Source organism: Anomalospiza imberbis, chromosome 7 (genome assembly GCF_031753505.1).
Source record: "Anomalospiza imberbis isolate Cuckoo-Finch-1a 21T00152 chromosome 7, ASM3175350v1, whole genome shotgun sequence".
Lineage (NCBI taxonomy): Eukaryota > Metazoa > Chordata > Aves > Passeriformes > Viduidae > Anomalospiza > Anomalospiza imberbis.
In genome coordinates, this window is record NC_089687.1 from 26,715,266 (window position 1) to 26,732,065 (window position 16,800).

The 16,800-nt window shown below is 38.6% G+C and overlaps 1 protein-coding gene across 1 annotated transcript in view; it reads right to left on the reverse strand.

The window, feature by feature from the left end:
- BMPR2 (bone morphogenetic protein receptor type 2) overlaps positions 1-16,800 on the reverse strand; it is a 105,578-nt gene that overhangs the window by 40,734 nt on the left and 48,044 nt on the right. The window contains exons 2-3 of the mRNA XM_068196183.1: positions 13,421-13,594; positions 11,986-12,165 (exon numbers count right to left, since the gene is read on the reverse strand). Coding sequence (XP_068052284.1) covers positions 11,986-12,165; positions 13,421-13,594 — 354 coding nt within the window. The remainder of the gene's footprint in view (positions 1-11,985; positions 12,166-13,420; positions 13,595-16,800) is intronic.

Genomic DNA, 16,800 nt, shown 5'->3' on the forward strand with positions numbered 1-16,800 from the left:
CTCACCTCCAGGTAACAAGGGCAGGACGGGTCTGCTGACCGTGCTGATAAAGGCAGACAAATTCCAGTGACTCTTCCGACTCATTAAAAAAAACGAAAAAAAAACCAGTTAAAATATTTTCTAAATGTTCATCTGTCACTGATTTCTGTGGCTTTCCATGCCTTAATTTGCAGTAAGTTTTCAGCAAGTTCTCTCTGCTTTCCCACAGCACGGTGAAACAGCAGTGTCTGAACCTGCATCCAAAGGAAGAACACTGCTCAGTGCAACTCACTGTCGCTCAGCATCATCCATTTTGCCTTAGTCACTGCAATTATCCTCAGAGAACAGAAATGGAGAAAAACAGAACCACAGCTCGAATATAACCAATTTGTATTTGCTGCAGTTTGAATGTCTACCCTGTCAGGAGTTCATGTTGGTGTGAATGTGGGTATTTTCTCCATGCTTGGGGGTTATTTTGTCTGGTTTTTCTATTGGGGAGCAGGGGGTGGATTTGGGTTTTGCTTCTTTTTGAAGTTTTTATGTGTGTATTATATTTGTTTTAGTTTTCTTAAAGAGAAAAACCCCCCAGGTCAAAGGAATACATACATAAAAACTGTGCTTCTGTTTTATTACACTAGTACTAATTTAGTGGGGTTTAAAGCTCTATTTCTACATGCATCACTACTTTTAGAGCAGGTTAATGCTTTAATAGGAGAAGCAGAGCTACAACCAAGCAAAAATGATTGCAGTGGCTCCATATTGTGGGTTCAGCTGTTTAGAGCATATATCAGCAGTGTATTCCTTCAGACAGACACATCCAGTTTGTGAACAAATCGATAGACAGGGCACTGAACCACAACTCAAAAGAGAAAAAGAAATATTTTTATTTGGCATAGGGGGAGAAGTCACTTTCACTGCTCTAACACTTGTATTTCCTGTTCTAGCCTTATGAAAATGAGAAGTGTTTTCACACAGGCTGCAAGGATACCTTACACCCTTGCTCAAACTATTTATAGTTTTAAGTCAATATGAATGTCTGAAACACGGAATTTTTTGCTAGTCTCAGAAAATACCTACAGGCCTGCAAGCAGATTCTAAATGAGCCTCATGCCACCAGGCCGAGGGAAGGCAAAAATCCAGGCCAAAGTCAAAAGCTGTATAATATCATTCACAGGTACTCCAGAAACTTTTAGGGAATAGGAATCCCAAGAAACATATATGCAGTATTTTGTAGGCTCAACCTTTCAAAGAAACGCATAAAACTGTAGCAATTAAACATTTGAGTCCACCTCACTGGAATCTCAAAGGAATTTAAAAGAACTCGATCACAAACTCCTATCTCACTGCAACTTGATATTAATATCTTAGAAAAAGAAGTCTTTCCTCACATCTCTCAGAAAATTACAAATCTTTCTACTTCAAAATAAGAGAAAAAGGCTAAAGCACAATTTAAAAAAAGAAAAAAAAAAGCAAAGGTAATGGAAAATCTTCACACTTCCCTCTTTCAGTACATTTCTTGCCCTTAAAGATTGAATTCCTAACACTCCCCCCCAGACATATCAGACATACAGCAAATGTTTTTCCATTAATTGATTCTGCATGGAAGTACATTACACAAACTGAAACAGGATGAAACTCAGTAAGTTATATTTTAACGCTAATTAATATATTGATTTCTTTCAAATTAAGAAATGTGTTGCAGAACAAAACATCTTAGTATCCCAAAAATAAAACACTGATAAACAAACCAGGACTTCTGAGAAAGGAATGTATGGACTGCCTAAATAAATTTGATGTTTGGTTTTTTGAAAGATCAATACCTATTCTGATATTGAAAACATGGAAGCTAAAATAGAACAAAAAAAATCTGCAGACCTCTTAACAGCTGACATGAAACATCCGATCTCCTACCACAAATTTCAGTCCTAATGAGAATTGTAACAAGGGAAAAAAGGTCTCTGTCACACACAAAAATAGACGCAACACTTGATGTCCCAACTCTAAAGCTTATGTATTAGTGTCCATAGCAACACCTCATTCATTTTATTTATTAAATACAAACCAGCAAAAGTAAGAGTGAATGGTATACATCAACAACAGCTAATTCAATATATAAGGAAGAAAGGAAGGAACATTCCCAAACCTATCACAGAATGAAAACAAAACTGCAGCATGACTAAGAAAAGTAACACCACAAAATACCAAGATAAAATAAAAAGACACAAAGAAACACTGAGTATGGGCATACAAAAGTAGTTATGGATTAAGGAACTCTATTCTTTATAACTTCATTTAGGTCTCCTTATAACTTTTTCAGGAACTCACCACACCCTAGTCTGACCTATTAGCCACAGTAAGCTTTCTTCATTATACAATCAACACAAATGTAAACAGACTTTGGTATCAACTTGAATCCCTGTTTAAGTACAATTACATCCACAGGACACTTCACCTAGATTTTAGAGAATATACTGCCATCATCTTCCATTTGGACAGCAACAATAGGAGTTATTCCATCTTGAAAATTACAGCTTTGAAAAAACCTGCCATTGGTGTCTAATCGGGGGTAACGTGACCAGCAGCACACTGATGTGATGCTTCCTGGGTTGAACTGGCTCACCTGGATGCTCTGAAGTCTGTTTTTCAAGCATGTGTGTTCTGTTAGCCAGAAAGGCAACAGATCACCTCAGGCAACTTCAAAACAACCCTGACATTTCAGTTCTTCAGAAATAACGGAGATATCTATAGCCAGGATGACATATGTCAGGAGTTAATGCCCAGTTATGAAATTTCACATTCAGAATTCCAGAGTTAAGTCACACGTTCTATCCAAACACTTGAGACACTTAGCTGATTTGCCATTCACTCTTTTAATAAGAAGGACATGAGCCTTTCCTTGTAAGGAAAACTAATTTAAAACACTGATCCCCAATATCCATCCACATGCAAAGATTTTGTCTGATGTGACAAAAGGATGAAGGGAAAGAGACAATCCACAGCTTGCATCAAGTATAGCTCCCAACCCTTTTTATGCTCCCAGGAGAAGAAGGTCCACCAGCACAGTTGTGAAAGAAATCAAATCACACAAAGGAGAGTCACTTAGTGCATATATACAAAGATAAGCACAGCCTCAAGTTCAGGCTCTGGCTGTAGCACCTGCAAGGCAGATGCAAGCCAGCACAGTGCTGCCTGCAGCCTCTGCTCCCTGGTTTGGGGCCAGTGCTGCCATCTCCACCCACAGCCTGCTCTGCACCAGTCTCTGCTCTACAGGAGCCACCTGGCAGCTAACCTACATAAGCCCAGCTCTTTTGACTAAAAGTAATTCAAGTGTCCTTAGAAACAACATCAACTGTTAAAATCCAAATGTTTTATTTACCTAGAGCTCCTAGGATTGTGCCAGATTGAAAGGTCATTAGCATTTTACCTCCAGATTGCACTCTCTCTGAAAATACAGTGAATGCTGTATCATAAGGAAAGGAGCAAGAAATCAATGTTAAGTAATGTACTGGATTTTCTGGACCACATTATTTTTCAGATAAAGAAAAAAAAATTTCAAAAACGGCTCAATAAGGAAACGTGATTAATTACCAGCTTTGAAGGGCCAACATATTTAAGTGTCTGTCTGGACTTTCAGTCTCCTCTGAGGCATTGTGCTGAGCTACAGCTGCAACTCAGGTAAGACTGAAAAGCAGCTGGGCTAACAGGTTATTCTAAGAGTAGGTCAAATGCCAAAAACCTAAAGCTTTCTTTATGATTTGTATCCATTTCAAAACCATGACAGAAAATCAGATTTTTGTCAGCAAACTAGCACATAGGACAGAAACAAGTGAGGCTTATTGAAAATGTCTAATTAAGGAGCAAGAAAAAGACATGAATGGCTTTCCATGATGTAAACACTGTTCTGCACAGATGAGCCTAATAGCACTGAACAGCAAATAACCCAATATTTATAAGTTATCTTCTGTTTTGCACTTAACAGCTCCAGTCCCAAGTTTGCCTCTTACTATGTCAGTAGTCTGAGGACAAAGCCTATTACTGTGCTGGGCCTAGGGTAGGAATGTATTAGTAGTAGCTGGCAACACCTAGCAGTGCTTTATAACCAAACTTCACAGAGCTCTTGTGCCTTTTAATCTTAACTCCATTCATTGCAAAATTATTCAAGAAAACCAGGGCAGAGCCATGCTAAAAATCCTGAGGAATGCTCTGTGGGTAACATGGCAGGACAAAGGGGGTTATGAGAAACAGTGTTCACAGCAAGCCCAGCAGCTCCAGGCTGCCCAGGGAGATACAACTGCAGTATTTTGAAGCTAATGCCCTCTGTCAGGAGCTGGAGCCACTAAGCAGCCTGTGCACAGCCATTTCTGCCCTTCTGGCTCAGTGCAAGGAGCCTTTAGCATGACAAGACAGGGAAAGCAGGAGATCAACACAGCCAACGTGAAAATAAACATTAGAAAAAGCACAGGGACACAGACAAGCAGAACATCCACAAAACATAAACAGTGTTTCCATTTTGTTTGGCATTGACTTCAATGTACACTATCTTGGCTAATTCAGTGAGTATGCTTTGTTGAGCAGAGTTACTTAAACAAAATTCACAATTCTTTAAAGGAGAAATGCTTCCACAGAGATGCAGTCTTAACTCCCACTGAAATATTAAAATGTACAGCACCCAGCTTTAAAATATTTGAGGAATAGTTACTGAAACCTATCACCATCAGAAAGCCTGTCAATCTATAATGTCACCCAAAAGTGCACTGATCTGCACGTCAATCTGCCTTCCAGAAATCTCCTGTTTCTCAAATGATTTGTATTAAGTAGCAGTGTAGGGTTTGTTTAGAATAATGATGATATTGCATACGTGTATTACACTGCATATTGCAGCATGTGAATAAAGACAAACGTATAGCACCTTGCCTATTCTCCACTTTGCCTTGAGATGAGGCAAAACAACTGCTTATCTGCTACCTTTATTATTTACAGTCCAGCTTTCCACTAATGCATTCTGAAAGAGTATCATTCTTAGGAGCCTTATCTACTTTTACCTTGTGTCTCTAAGGCATTCACAATAAAGCCCCAATGCACACTGTCACAAAAGTTACCAGCTAATGATGACATTGAATGTATTATACAAGAATATAAAAGTATGACAGTACACAGCATTCCCAGTAAATGGAAACAGTATCTTTACTATATTTGTATTACCCAAAGATATTTGCAGATCTTTAAACTCTTAGAAGTGCATAAAACATAAGCAAGTAACTTCCAGCTGAGATGCAAATTAGTGCCTCAGGAACTGCACATGATACAAGACTGTGAATCACTTATTTACAGATTACTAGATAATCAGATACTGGTTAACTTAAAATGCACGTTTTCACTATTACCAAAGATGGCAAAACCAGTAATTACATTACAAAAAATTTGTGATTCTTTTCTTAATTTTAGATCTTAAATGTGAATAAAATATTCACTGTGGAGTACTAGAAACAAGCAGGCTACTTCAAGGATGACAAAGATGCAGATCAGACAATTGTATCAAACAAATAAGCTATAAGTTATGCTCACACACACTTGAGGAATTGAAATCTCTAAGGACTCAAGAAAAATATGTTTAGCCCTCTGAAACAAAGCACAAATACAGCTGTAGCACTTCACAAACACACTATATTGCAATTTCAAGAGATAGAAAAAAATCCCACCTTGCATCCAAAAAAAAGCCCTTTTTAGATTCCAGCATATTTTTAAGAGAACTTTGCTGAAGATCCTTGCTCATGGCCCTCCATGTCACAACGCACTACTAATTCCTGCAGTTACCTTTCCCATCAAGTGTGCTCCAACAGGAGTCTGACAAAGCAGTAAGGAATGTACTCGTAAAAGGGGAAAAAAAAAAGAGCGTTTGGGTTTTGGGTTATTGGTGTTTTTGTAAAAATAATATTTGAAATGTTTCTGCTTTTTCAAACAAACATGTTTGCTCTTTTAACATGGTTTCCAGCATTTTGTGGGTTTGGTGCATAGCAGAAATTTAAAAATATTTCCAAAACATTTCAATGTCAGTGTAAGTTAAACACTTCAATTTCATCTTCCTGATTAAATGTTTCTGTAAGAGAAAAAATTTACACATACAGTTTTCTGCCGAAGTATGTTTTGCCTTCACAGCTAACATTTCATATGCAAGACTCCAATTTCACATCAAAGCTTTACTTTTAAATTTAGTACAGATTCAAATTTAATCTCAGGAGACTATGATGTCTTAGAAGTTAGAACAGTTAAGTGCTGCTACCAACTATCTTTAAGAGATTCTGCTTTTGATAGATTCACTTTTAATGGGAAACTGAAGTTACTCGACAAGCATTACCAGTTATCTTGAGAGATTTGCAAAACACTGCATTGGTTCTACAGAAGCTAAGGCTTTCACATGAACTTCTAAATAACCTTCTACCGCAATTGCTTTAATACTGTGCTTCCTGCAAAAACTTTCACTTTACTCTTTCTCCCCTACCCTAATCCACAGCACCATCACTTTTCCCTCAGCTGCAATGACATGAGATACAGCCTTAATTGGGCCACATTTCCAAAATCTTATCACTAAGCATTTGTAGCAATGTGTACCCAGTGTCACAGCCCCATCCGTGGTTAATTAATTTCCTGTAACCAAATAAAGGCAAAAAACGCCCCACTAAGCACTAAATTTTAGACAGAAAGGCAACTGAAGGTTCAGGAAAATACACATTTGTTAACAGCTGGCTAAAAATCCAAACATTTCATAATGAAGCCAGTATATTAAGGAATTGTTTAAAAAAAACCCTGCATTTCATTTTCCCCCTCTTTCACCTGCTCCACATCCAGTCTCTTTAAGAGAGACACATACTAAGAAATCTCCATGCACATTCACCTGTATCTCCTTCAGCAGTTCAGCCACTTCTTTTTCTATAGCAACCTAAAGCAACTTCCTCAGAGGCACAGTACTATCCTCTTGCATCAAATGCTTAACTGTCTCAAAGTAGATGTCTTTTTTTAGGAAATATTAAGGCCCTTAATTACTGTCTTACTATTTCCTCCCCTGCCTAATAACATACTGAAGGTGCATTAACAGCATAGAATGCCTCGTCTCCTCACTGAAGGTGCCTGACTGACTCCCAGTCCTTTCAAGGGTACATGTTTTAATCCTCACGTAGATCACTCCCACCTTCATCTTTTAAAACCTGAGATCTGCCACCTTGCAAAGGTGTGTAATTTCCTCTTTACATCTAAATCACCTGAAAACAAAAAGAATAATGCACATGAAGGAAAAAGCTTATTTACAGAGGGGTTTTTTAGATTAGGCAGATCAGAAATTAAAGACCTGCTTAAACATCAGCTACAAACTTAGCTGATCAGGTGCTGCAAGCCAGCTGAAGTAAATGCATTTCAATTATAAATTAATATCAGATGCTGTTCTCCAGAAAAAGCAGTTCAAGACAACTGAGAGTGAGCAGGGTTACAACTTTCCAAAATTAGCCTGACATGATCTAATTCAGCTTCAGTGGGAGTTAGATTGGGCCACGTGCCCACAGCTACATGAGTCTTACTGCTGCATCTCAAAAACAATAGTTAAATGAAAACTATCTCATTACCACCATAATTAACCTGTCCCAGCCACATACATTAGTAATTACTTCTTTTTTCTTAATGGTAGCTTTTGTCAAAGTTTCCACACAATTGCATGAGCACTTCAAGACAGACTTTTACATACCTATTTCATATACATAGCAAGAAGGCTGGCAAAGAGAGGCAAGAATGTTACACTGGAAAGATAAGCCTGTTATCAGTGTTTCAGAGTGAAGAATAACTTCCTTGACTGCTTGAGGTGGTCTCTTTCTATCCACAACTCAGTGATCTTATTTATCAGAGGTTTCCTAACTCCTCTAAAAATTGCAGCCACCATTTGCTGCTATGAGATGAAAACCCTATATAATCTCCAACCACATGTACCAGTAACTGCTCAACTGTTGCTGCCAGGGATTTTTTTCCACATATCACAAAAATACATCACCTGTCATAGAAAAAGACATTCTTAACACTCAGTTGCTGCTACATTACTTTATTTGCAGCACCAGGAAGCAGCCTTGAGGGGAAAAATAATTAAAAATTGCTCTTTCATCTTGATGCTATTTTAATGTGAATGTTTCATTACAGCAATATATCTATGACCAGCAAGAGAGATCATTTAAGTCTTTAGCTACTTAATTTCTATTTAGCTGGCTGTTATGAATGATAGAGGAACTAATAAATTTGTCTTCAAAACAGTCTCAGAATTTAGGAAGCATTCTGTAGTTGTAACAGGCAGATATTTAGCATGTCAAATTAAATATTTGACAAGGCCAACTAAGTAAACACATCTCAAAACACTGACCCAGGAAGCCATACCCCTTTTAGATAGGGTTAAGAGGTATATGAGTATACTGGCTGAAGTTCAGATGGAATATTTTTGGTCAATTTATTGTGAAAAATGTAAGATGGAAGAACGGTGAATCTATCCACGAGTGATTTATCACAGAAGAAGAAAGTACATCTTTCCCCAAAAGTGCAAGTTAAAGATAGAGGATGAGTGGTTGTTTCTGAATGTTTGTATTTGAGTAGCTCCAAACTCCACAGGCAAATCTTGAAATCAGAAACAGACACCATTCTACAACCACTACTTCTCCTGGCATCAGGATACAGCTATCTTAATCTCTGCCTTTTTAATACCTCCAGACTGTGCGTTCTAGACTATCACCCATCCCACAGTATTTGCAAAATTCTAGCTGGAGGGATTAGCAACCAACAGCTACTCAAATCTGCCTGGATTATCTTTAAGATAGAAGAGATGAATATTATGACTACTCAGATGTATGATTGTTTTAAATTACCAGCTGCACATTAGGAAGCAGTAAGGATTAAATTTCAGGCTTCAAGAACCTGTTTGTCCTCAATCTTACATTTCATTTTTATAAAAATTTTGTTACAAGACAGGTTGGATTACATGTATTTATACCCTAATCAAACATAGGTTTTTTTTTTAAAAAAAGCAAGCTGTTCTGTTCTACACAGATACAGTTGTGAAGATAAATGTTTTGACATCCTAAAAACAACACTGACATTATCTTAAATGTTACACTTAATTTTTCTAATTGCTATATGTTATGACAATGATAATTTGATATATCTAATGTATTAAGATCTTAACTTAATTTTGTCTTCTTGAATCATTTATAGTCTAGCTGTATCTTTCAACACACCACTGTTAAGTATCATAGAAAAATGGCAACCAAAAGACTGTATAAAGTAATCGTTTTATTCCTCCATTATTTTTCTGGATGGATTTAGCTCAAGGGCCTAACAGTATTCTGCTGTTTCCACAGATCCTTCATATGGTTGCAAGGAAACATTTTTAAAAGAACAACTGCAATTTTCCTTAAAAATTAAGCTTTAAATTGATTAGGTTCATCAGCAAAGTCTTCAGGTTCCATTAGTTTTTAAACTACAGCTGAATTTCTACTTGTCATTCCAGGAACTTTTTATTCTCTATGATTTTACTGGAAATAAGAAGAAAAACGTTTACAAATACTTAGTTAACTGTTGGCTAAGTTCATAATTGTATGAATTCAGGCTGCACATAATTGTACACCAGTCACCTCCGCTTCAAAATTTCCAGGATCTAGGAGGTCTCATACCTTACTTTGGGCCATTCAAGAACTGTTCATCAAAAATATATATGAAAAATAATGCTCTTACAGTTCACAGGCTGTACCTTCTGCAGAAGATTTCCCATGTGACTGTGACCTATTCAATTTAATAATCTAAGAGGTATGGTAACACAGATTGCCACAGCCTGTGCAGCTAACCTTGCTAATGTCCTTACAGCATTCTGGCAACTATAACAGAAAGGCTGGAAGAGTGCCCAAGAAAGGTATCCAGCAGCTAATACAAAGCTTCCCAACAATTCTATAAAAACTCAACCTTGCCAAAGCAAGAATTCTGTACTTAACATGCCAAAATATAAACTTAGAGCACCAAAATGGGTTCTGGAAGGAGCTGAGAGACCATGAACACTCGACCACTCAGAATGTGGGTCAGTAGCATTGCAGGGGTCTGTGTGCTGCAGCCTCCCTGCTTTTTCACCCCTGCAGCTTTCTCAAGTATCCTGTACCTCCAGAGTGCTACCAGAGCGCTGGATATGGACAGCCAGGAGCAGCCCCATCTGTCAGATGCAGCAATGGTAGAGCTTCACAAATAAAACACCGGACTGCAAATGAGGCCATCCTTGCTGCTGGAATGGCGATCTCCATCTCTTCACCCAGTCAAAGCAGACAGACAACTGTGCTCCGAAGCAACCTACTTTGCTTGTGCTTCTGCCTAAAGCCAAATTTGCCTATTATGAAAATGGAAGGTGACACAATAACACAGAACAGTTTGAGTCAGTAGAAATGTATGCTGCAGCACTCAATTACAGCTGGGTGAATTAAGGACTATGTTACAGATTTAATCCACCTCCCCCCCACTTTGGAAGTCAAGATGGATCTTTTGGTATCAAAAATTCCATTTAAAATTATCTGAAGATCTTATCCCTGAATTAATTCAGCTTGTAATTTTTATTCTTTGAGAAGAACATGCACAAGTCATTTTGTAAGAACCTGGTATTCCTGTTTTGGGGGGACAGAAAGGGACAAGGAATTACCTTTGCACCTGGTTTTCCTCCTGTCTCATCTCCCTGCACAACACTAACTCCAATCACATTTGGGGAGCCCAATCTGATGACTCTTACCAAAGTCAAGCAGAGTTGGTTCTGCACTGCACAGTGACACTGATTCCAAATGGTGATTGTTTACTGGTTCTACAAAGAGTAGAACCATTCATATTGTACACACTTTCCCAATTCCCAATATTGTACACATATTACCCATTCATATTGTACACACTTTCCAAGTTAAAGAGTGCTGGTTTTTAGCATGCCAAATCAAACCCTCATTTTGATCCAACTTCCTTAAAAATACCAGACCCTACAGCCGTTTTTGAAAGCACCAGTGATTAGCATCAGCATCTTCACACTGAAGTTAATTCAAATACTATCATTCCTAAACACAAACTAGTCTTCTTGCATTCTACAGATGGAAATGCTATCCAATTATACACCTTCATTTCACAAAACACTTTCCACTGATAAAGAACTCTTGACATACAGAAGAGTTGTGCCTCCATTTACATACCTAACTTTATTCAACTTCCCTTTCACAATTCTTATTTAGAAAAGGCTATCAAAATTAGACCACTAACTCAGCTTCTTTACAGGTTCTTAACTTCTGGAACACAGTGAAACAGTGTGCCTGCTAATTATGATCTTGCTTCTGTGATACCAGGTTAAGGGGTCTGATCCCTTGATTTGGATCTGTATGGTAGGCTGATTTTATAGTAAATAACTGAACAGAAATTACATTGCCCAAACTAGTATTCTTTGAACATTATGTCAAAGTTAGCCCTTACCAGAGGTATGCAAAAGAAAGAAGTCAGATTTCAGAGACTGTTGGAGAGAACTTCAACAGTCAGATACAAGACCGGTTCTACCACTCAAAACTACCTGTGATTCATGACTGAACAGACAGGCCAAACTTTCCAAAGGTACCACAGTGTTAATGAAACCACTGGCCTCTTCTCAACAGAAGTCATGAAGCTTCTGAATACCTCCACAGGCTTATGAGGTTGAGCATCCCAATATCAAAACACAAAAGCTTAGAGACCATTTTGAAAAATATAATCTGTATTCAGCAGTTGCCAATACAAACAATCCTCTTGTAAGCATTTAGCTTGTTCTTTGTGGAGAAATGTGGAATTTGAGTGTGAAAAACTTCCTAAGGGAAAACTCTGCTCTGTTTGCCATCTCTGTGACACAGAAAGGCCACAGGTTTCACATTTAACAGTAGCACAAAAAGAAGGCCCTTTCTCTCAAGTCTTTATACCATGAAATAACAGCAACACAAACATCTGACTTACTGTAAGGTGTTGTATCAGTAGGGTCAGGAGGAGGGAAGTTTTCTGTGAAGTTGACATTACACAAGTCTGTACTACAGCAGCAGAAGCGGTATGTTCCATTCTGAATCAAGGAAGGGGTGGTTGTAACTATACACTCTTCAAAGTGACACTCCTGTGGGTCTCCTATATGAGACCAGCAACCTGCAAAAAGAAGCAAATGACATTTTGTTTTTCAAGTAAGCATAAAATTAGTTCTACTGACTGGATAAACACACCTACAGAAATCCATATTAACCTGATTAAACATTACAGAGTGGGGTGAAAACAGTTATCATAATTTGCTTGTCTGACTTTACTACCACCTTTTAAATAAAACCTGAAGAATTTCTTTTAGAACTCCCCATAGCCAAGGAGAAGAAAATGTGGGCAGGGATGAAGGCCAATATCCAGCTGTTGCCTTTCTATGATAAACCTGAATTTCTGAGCCTTCTAAGCAGAAATATGCTATTCCTCATCTCTCTGACACCACAGATCATGTCACCATTTTCTGGTCCTAGACTAAATGAATTGTGACCTAGTCCCTTTCCTTAGGCCACAAGACTCTATCTACCGCTTGGTGCTTCCTGTATAATTTTCAAAATTCTGCCTTTCCTCATTATCAGCATCACTGGACTTTTCTACAGGACCACAACTTATTGTCTGGATCATACCAGGTCCTTTGTCCCTGCAGCAATTGTTCGTTCCCAAGAATGGTCAACAGCAGTTAAATGTCATTTATCCACAAATACCTGGAAGGGAAACAGGCAGCAGTGGGGCAGAGGTGAGCAGTCAGGCTGCTCCCTTCAGCAGATTGCCAGACCAAACAGGAATCATGGACTACAATTCCACAGGCTATTTGTAAACATCAGCTGCACTTTCATTCAGCCTTATACTACATTAACTAGCATCCAAGTAAAAAAGAGCAGAATCCCTGAGAATCATAATCAGAACATGTCTCCAGAAACTGCAAGGCCCTCCACACCTCCTACCTTCATTCTCCCCACAGAAGAGCACTGAATTACAGTACTGACATGTGAACTACAGCTGAAATTTCCTTTGTAACATCATCCAATCAATATGAATATACACTTTTTACTTAATAAGACACTTATTAAGACACATCACTACATATGAAATTCAAGAAAGACATCTTCCTCTGAACATCCTATGTAACAAGAAATTTGAACGCTTCTTTCAACTGTACATTGATGTCTTTGGTCTCTTTTAGAAGTCATTAATTTCAAACAAACCTTCTGTTCACATTTTAAAAAGTTAAATGGGAAGTATAAAATGATGCGTTTTGACAATGTGCAAGAAGTGTAGTTTTGCAGCTGTGCAGCTTTGTATGAGCTGGCTAGATCATAAAGAAGTGAAATAAGTAACAAAACCACTGCACTAAAACGGAACTGTTACCTACCTTGTTTTACAAGATGTATGTCTCCTTCTCGTGTTTTTTCCCAAAGTCCATAGCAGGTACTACCTTTCATGCACAAAATTGTGCCGTTCTCCTGGGAGATTCGGCTCTCACTGATTCCATGGTCCTGCTGATATGGGTCTTTAAACGCACACAGCCGCTCCTCACTCTGTGTAGCTGTAGCCAAAAAAGAAAAATCATTTTTGTCAGTGATTCTATGCATAAAACACTAACTTTAATAAAGATGTGATTAAGGTCTTCTGAAAAGGTACATTCAAAAAAAGCTGTAACTTGATGTGTAACTACAAGGCACTTAGATACTATTCAGAAATACAGCTCAGCAACCATCCAATCACAGAAAGAACTAGATTTCATCCAGTTCTTTAACTCCCATCAAAGCGTTGGCAGCAAAAAGATACAAGATGAAGTAGATTGGTCTTTTGGGTAAAACAGATTTTGAACTTAAAGTAAAATTATAGCACATGTAATTGTAAATTATTAAAGGTACTGTATAAAATACCTTCTCACAGATGGTTTATTTCTTTGATCATTCTTCAGCACTGGTCTCAAAGAAGCCATGTTTCAGCAAGGCAGACTTAGTGCAAGAACACTGACTGCTTCACTGTGTCACCAGCTGGGGTTATTGGGTAAGAAAAACCAAGAGACCTGGATACATGTGTCTCTCTTTTAAGGCTGTTACTACTCATTAGGAGTCAAAATTTGTAATTCTTTTAGGCTGAGACAACTATAGATTGCTGCACTATTCAGGCCAGCATTCTGTCAGTGTTTCCCAGTTTATTGTGTGGCGGCAGTAATTAAAATAGCACAACTTAGCTGATTTCCCTACTGGTCTGGTAGAACGTGTGTGATCAGTTGAGCTGTGCGTCAGCTCAGTGGGGGCAAAACTCTCAGCTGAGGAGACAGAAACTTCTTAAGCCAGTGTAATTCAATCACTTGCAGCTCCCCACACTCCAGGAACCTGGATGGCAGTCCATGCTGCTCACCCACCTCTCTGAACTCTAGTCAGAAAGTCAGTCGCCTAAATTTCATATCCAATTTCTTTTTAAATCTCTCTGAGCAGAGTTAGTCAAATTACTGAGTACAAAAAGGTCACACATGAACAGCCAGCACATGCTGCCTCCAGCAGAACTTGCCAGTTGCGCGCTGTAGTTTTATTCTCAGAACAGCTGAGTATGCCAGGCGTGAAGCATCTGTCCTGCATTCTCTGCTCCATGACACGGCACCGGCCAAGAAACAACGTATGAAAGGACAGGACCCCACTGCCGTAAGGGAACTGGATCTGACTCACTTTTTGAAAAGTCAGAGAAGAAAATATTATCACAGAATTATCATTTTCAAGACACAATGGGACAAAAGTATACAGCCTTGCGAAACTGGACACATCTGCTCTGAGGGACAGTAGGAAGGTTTTAAAACCTCTTGCATATGATAGCTGAGTGGGGCTAAGGCCATCCAAGATCTGGTTGTTTACAAAATGCTCCAATTGCTGCAAGATAAGCCCTTTCATAACATGGCTTTGTGAAAATTTGATTTAAAAGAACAGAATTTATGAAACAGCCACACAAATCTGGTTTCCTTATTTAAAAAGAAAAGTCCACTTTAATAATACCTCAATATGTTAAAAAAAATCTTTGAACCCTTGAACTAATAGAAGGAGAAAAAAGACCAAAACAAACCAAAACCTTTTGAGTTTGCCCTGGACTCAGACAAAAAATAATGACATGTATCGTGTCTGTGCACCACCGACGGAGACAGTTTTAATTGCATATTTTTCAGGTCTCTTAATCTTTCTATTAAACTCCTAAGATCAAGGTTGAAAGGTAAGAATATGAGAAGATACTCAAAGAGAAGTTTTTAAGAGTCATGCTAGATGCTGTCCAACCATACATGTACTACAGAAAATAAAAGTAACTACCAAAGGCTTTTCTGATTTAAAAAGGCTGCATTGCCCTATAAGAATACCTGCAGAGGAGAGGATGGGGCAAGCATGAGAAAATATAACACAGAGCTAGCGACCTGAGTGTCTATCAATTTTCTTGCAAAGTTATAAAAATATAAGTTAATTTGACACAATTTAATGTCAGATGATCTCAGTGGGAAACTTTTCCAACAAAAAAATAAAGGTTACTCATCCAACAACTAGAGTTTTCATGCTGATCACTGCACATTCCTGCTTCGATTATAACTCGGAGAAGCATGGCCCCTGTGGGAGCAGTACCCACTGCAATACTCTGCTGACCCCTGCCCCTTCCCTGATGGCACAGAACATCTGGAGAACAGGGGACATGGAACAAAAGCTACTTTATTTTTCTCTATGGCCTCTGTGTGTTCATTGTTGAAGTTGTAATGCCGAAGAAAATTGGGTAGGGCAGAAACCATCTTGCAGAACAACAGAATAGATGAGCTGCTTCAGTTACTGCTTGTGATTTCAGTACATTGCTGCTCTGGGATTTCTTTCTTCCAGGCAGTGGAAACTAGTCAGATTTTAAAACTTTTAGTACTGGATACTTCTAGGTAACGTCCTGAAAGCAGCCTCTAGCCTAGGTGAGCATGCTGGTATGCCTTAAACCTTGCCCAAAAGAAGTATTACAAAATACTACAACAAAAACCACACAAGAGTGCTGGAGTGCCTCTTTAAAAGCTGACATATTTCAACAGAAATCTTACTCTTCAAGGTAAAATACTGTCGCTCATTTGGATTTCCACATGTTCCACATGGATGACATTGTTTGTCAGTTTTCAGTCAACATGGAAGCCAGTAGGTGTGCAGGGTACATTCAGAGCTGAAACACATCTCCCTGTCCCTTGGGAGCTGTGCACCTGCAATGCTTAGGGCAGTCACTAACACACTCTGTAGCAGCTTAGCTAGAAACAATTCCAAAGCTGCTTCTCCATGCTTGGAGATATTTGAAAACTGTCCAGATATGGTCCCAGGCAGCTGGCTCTAGGTGACCCTGCCTCAGCAAGGAGTTGGACCAGATGACCTTCAGAGGTTCCTCTCAACTTCAACCATTCTTCAATTCTTGCATATCTCCAATGCGCAGCAAACACAACACAAAAATTATTTCTCAGCTGGGCTACTTGCTCTCTTTGTCTCCAAGGCAGGCAAGATGGTAGGGTAAGACTAGAACTACTGGATTCTCTTGCTTGTCTTCAGTTCAAATAGATCCAAATAGACCCAAGGAAATACCTTAATGTTAAGATCTTCATTAAACAACATGAGCAATTAAAGTAAGTAACTTATCCTATGAAGACTGAGGCTCCTGAACCACTCTATTTGATACATCCAGTTCATTTACTACCTGTCAGAAACATGAAGGACAAAGTCCCTGCAGACATGTGCTCACCAGATATTAGGGAGC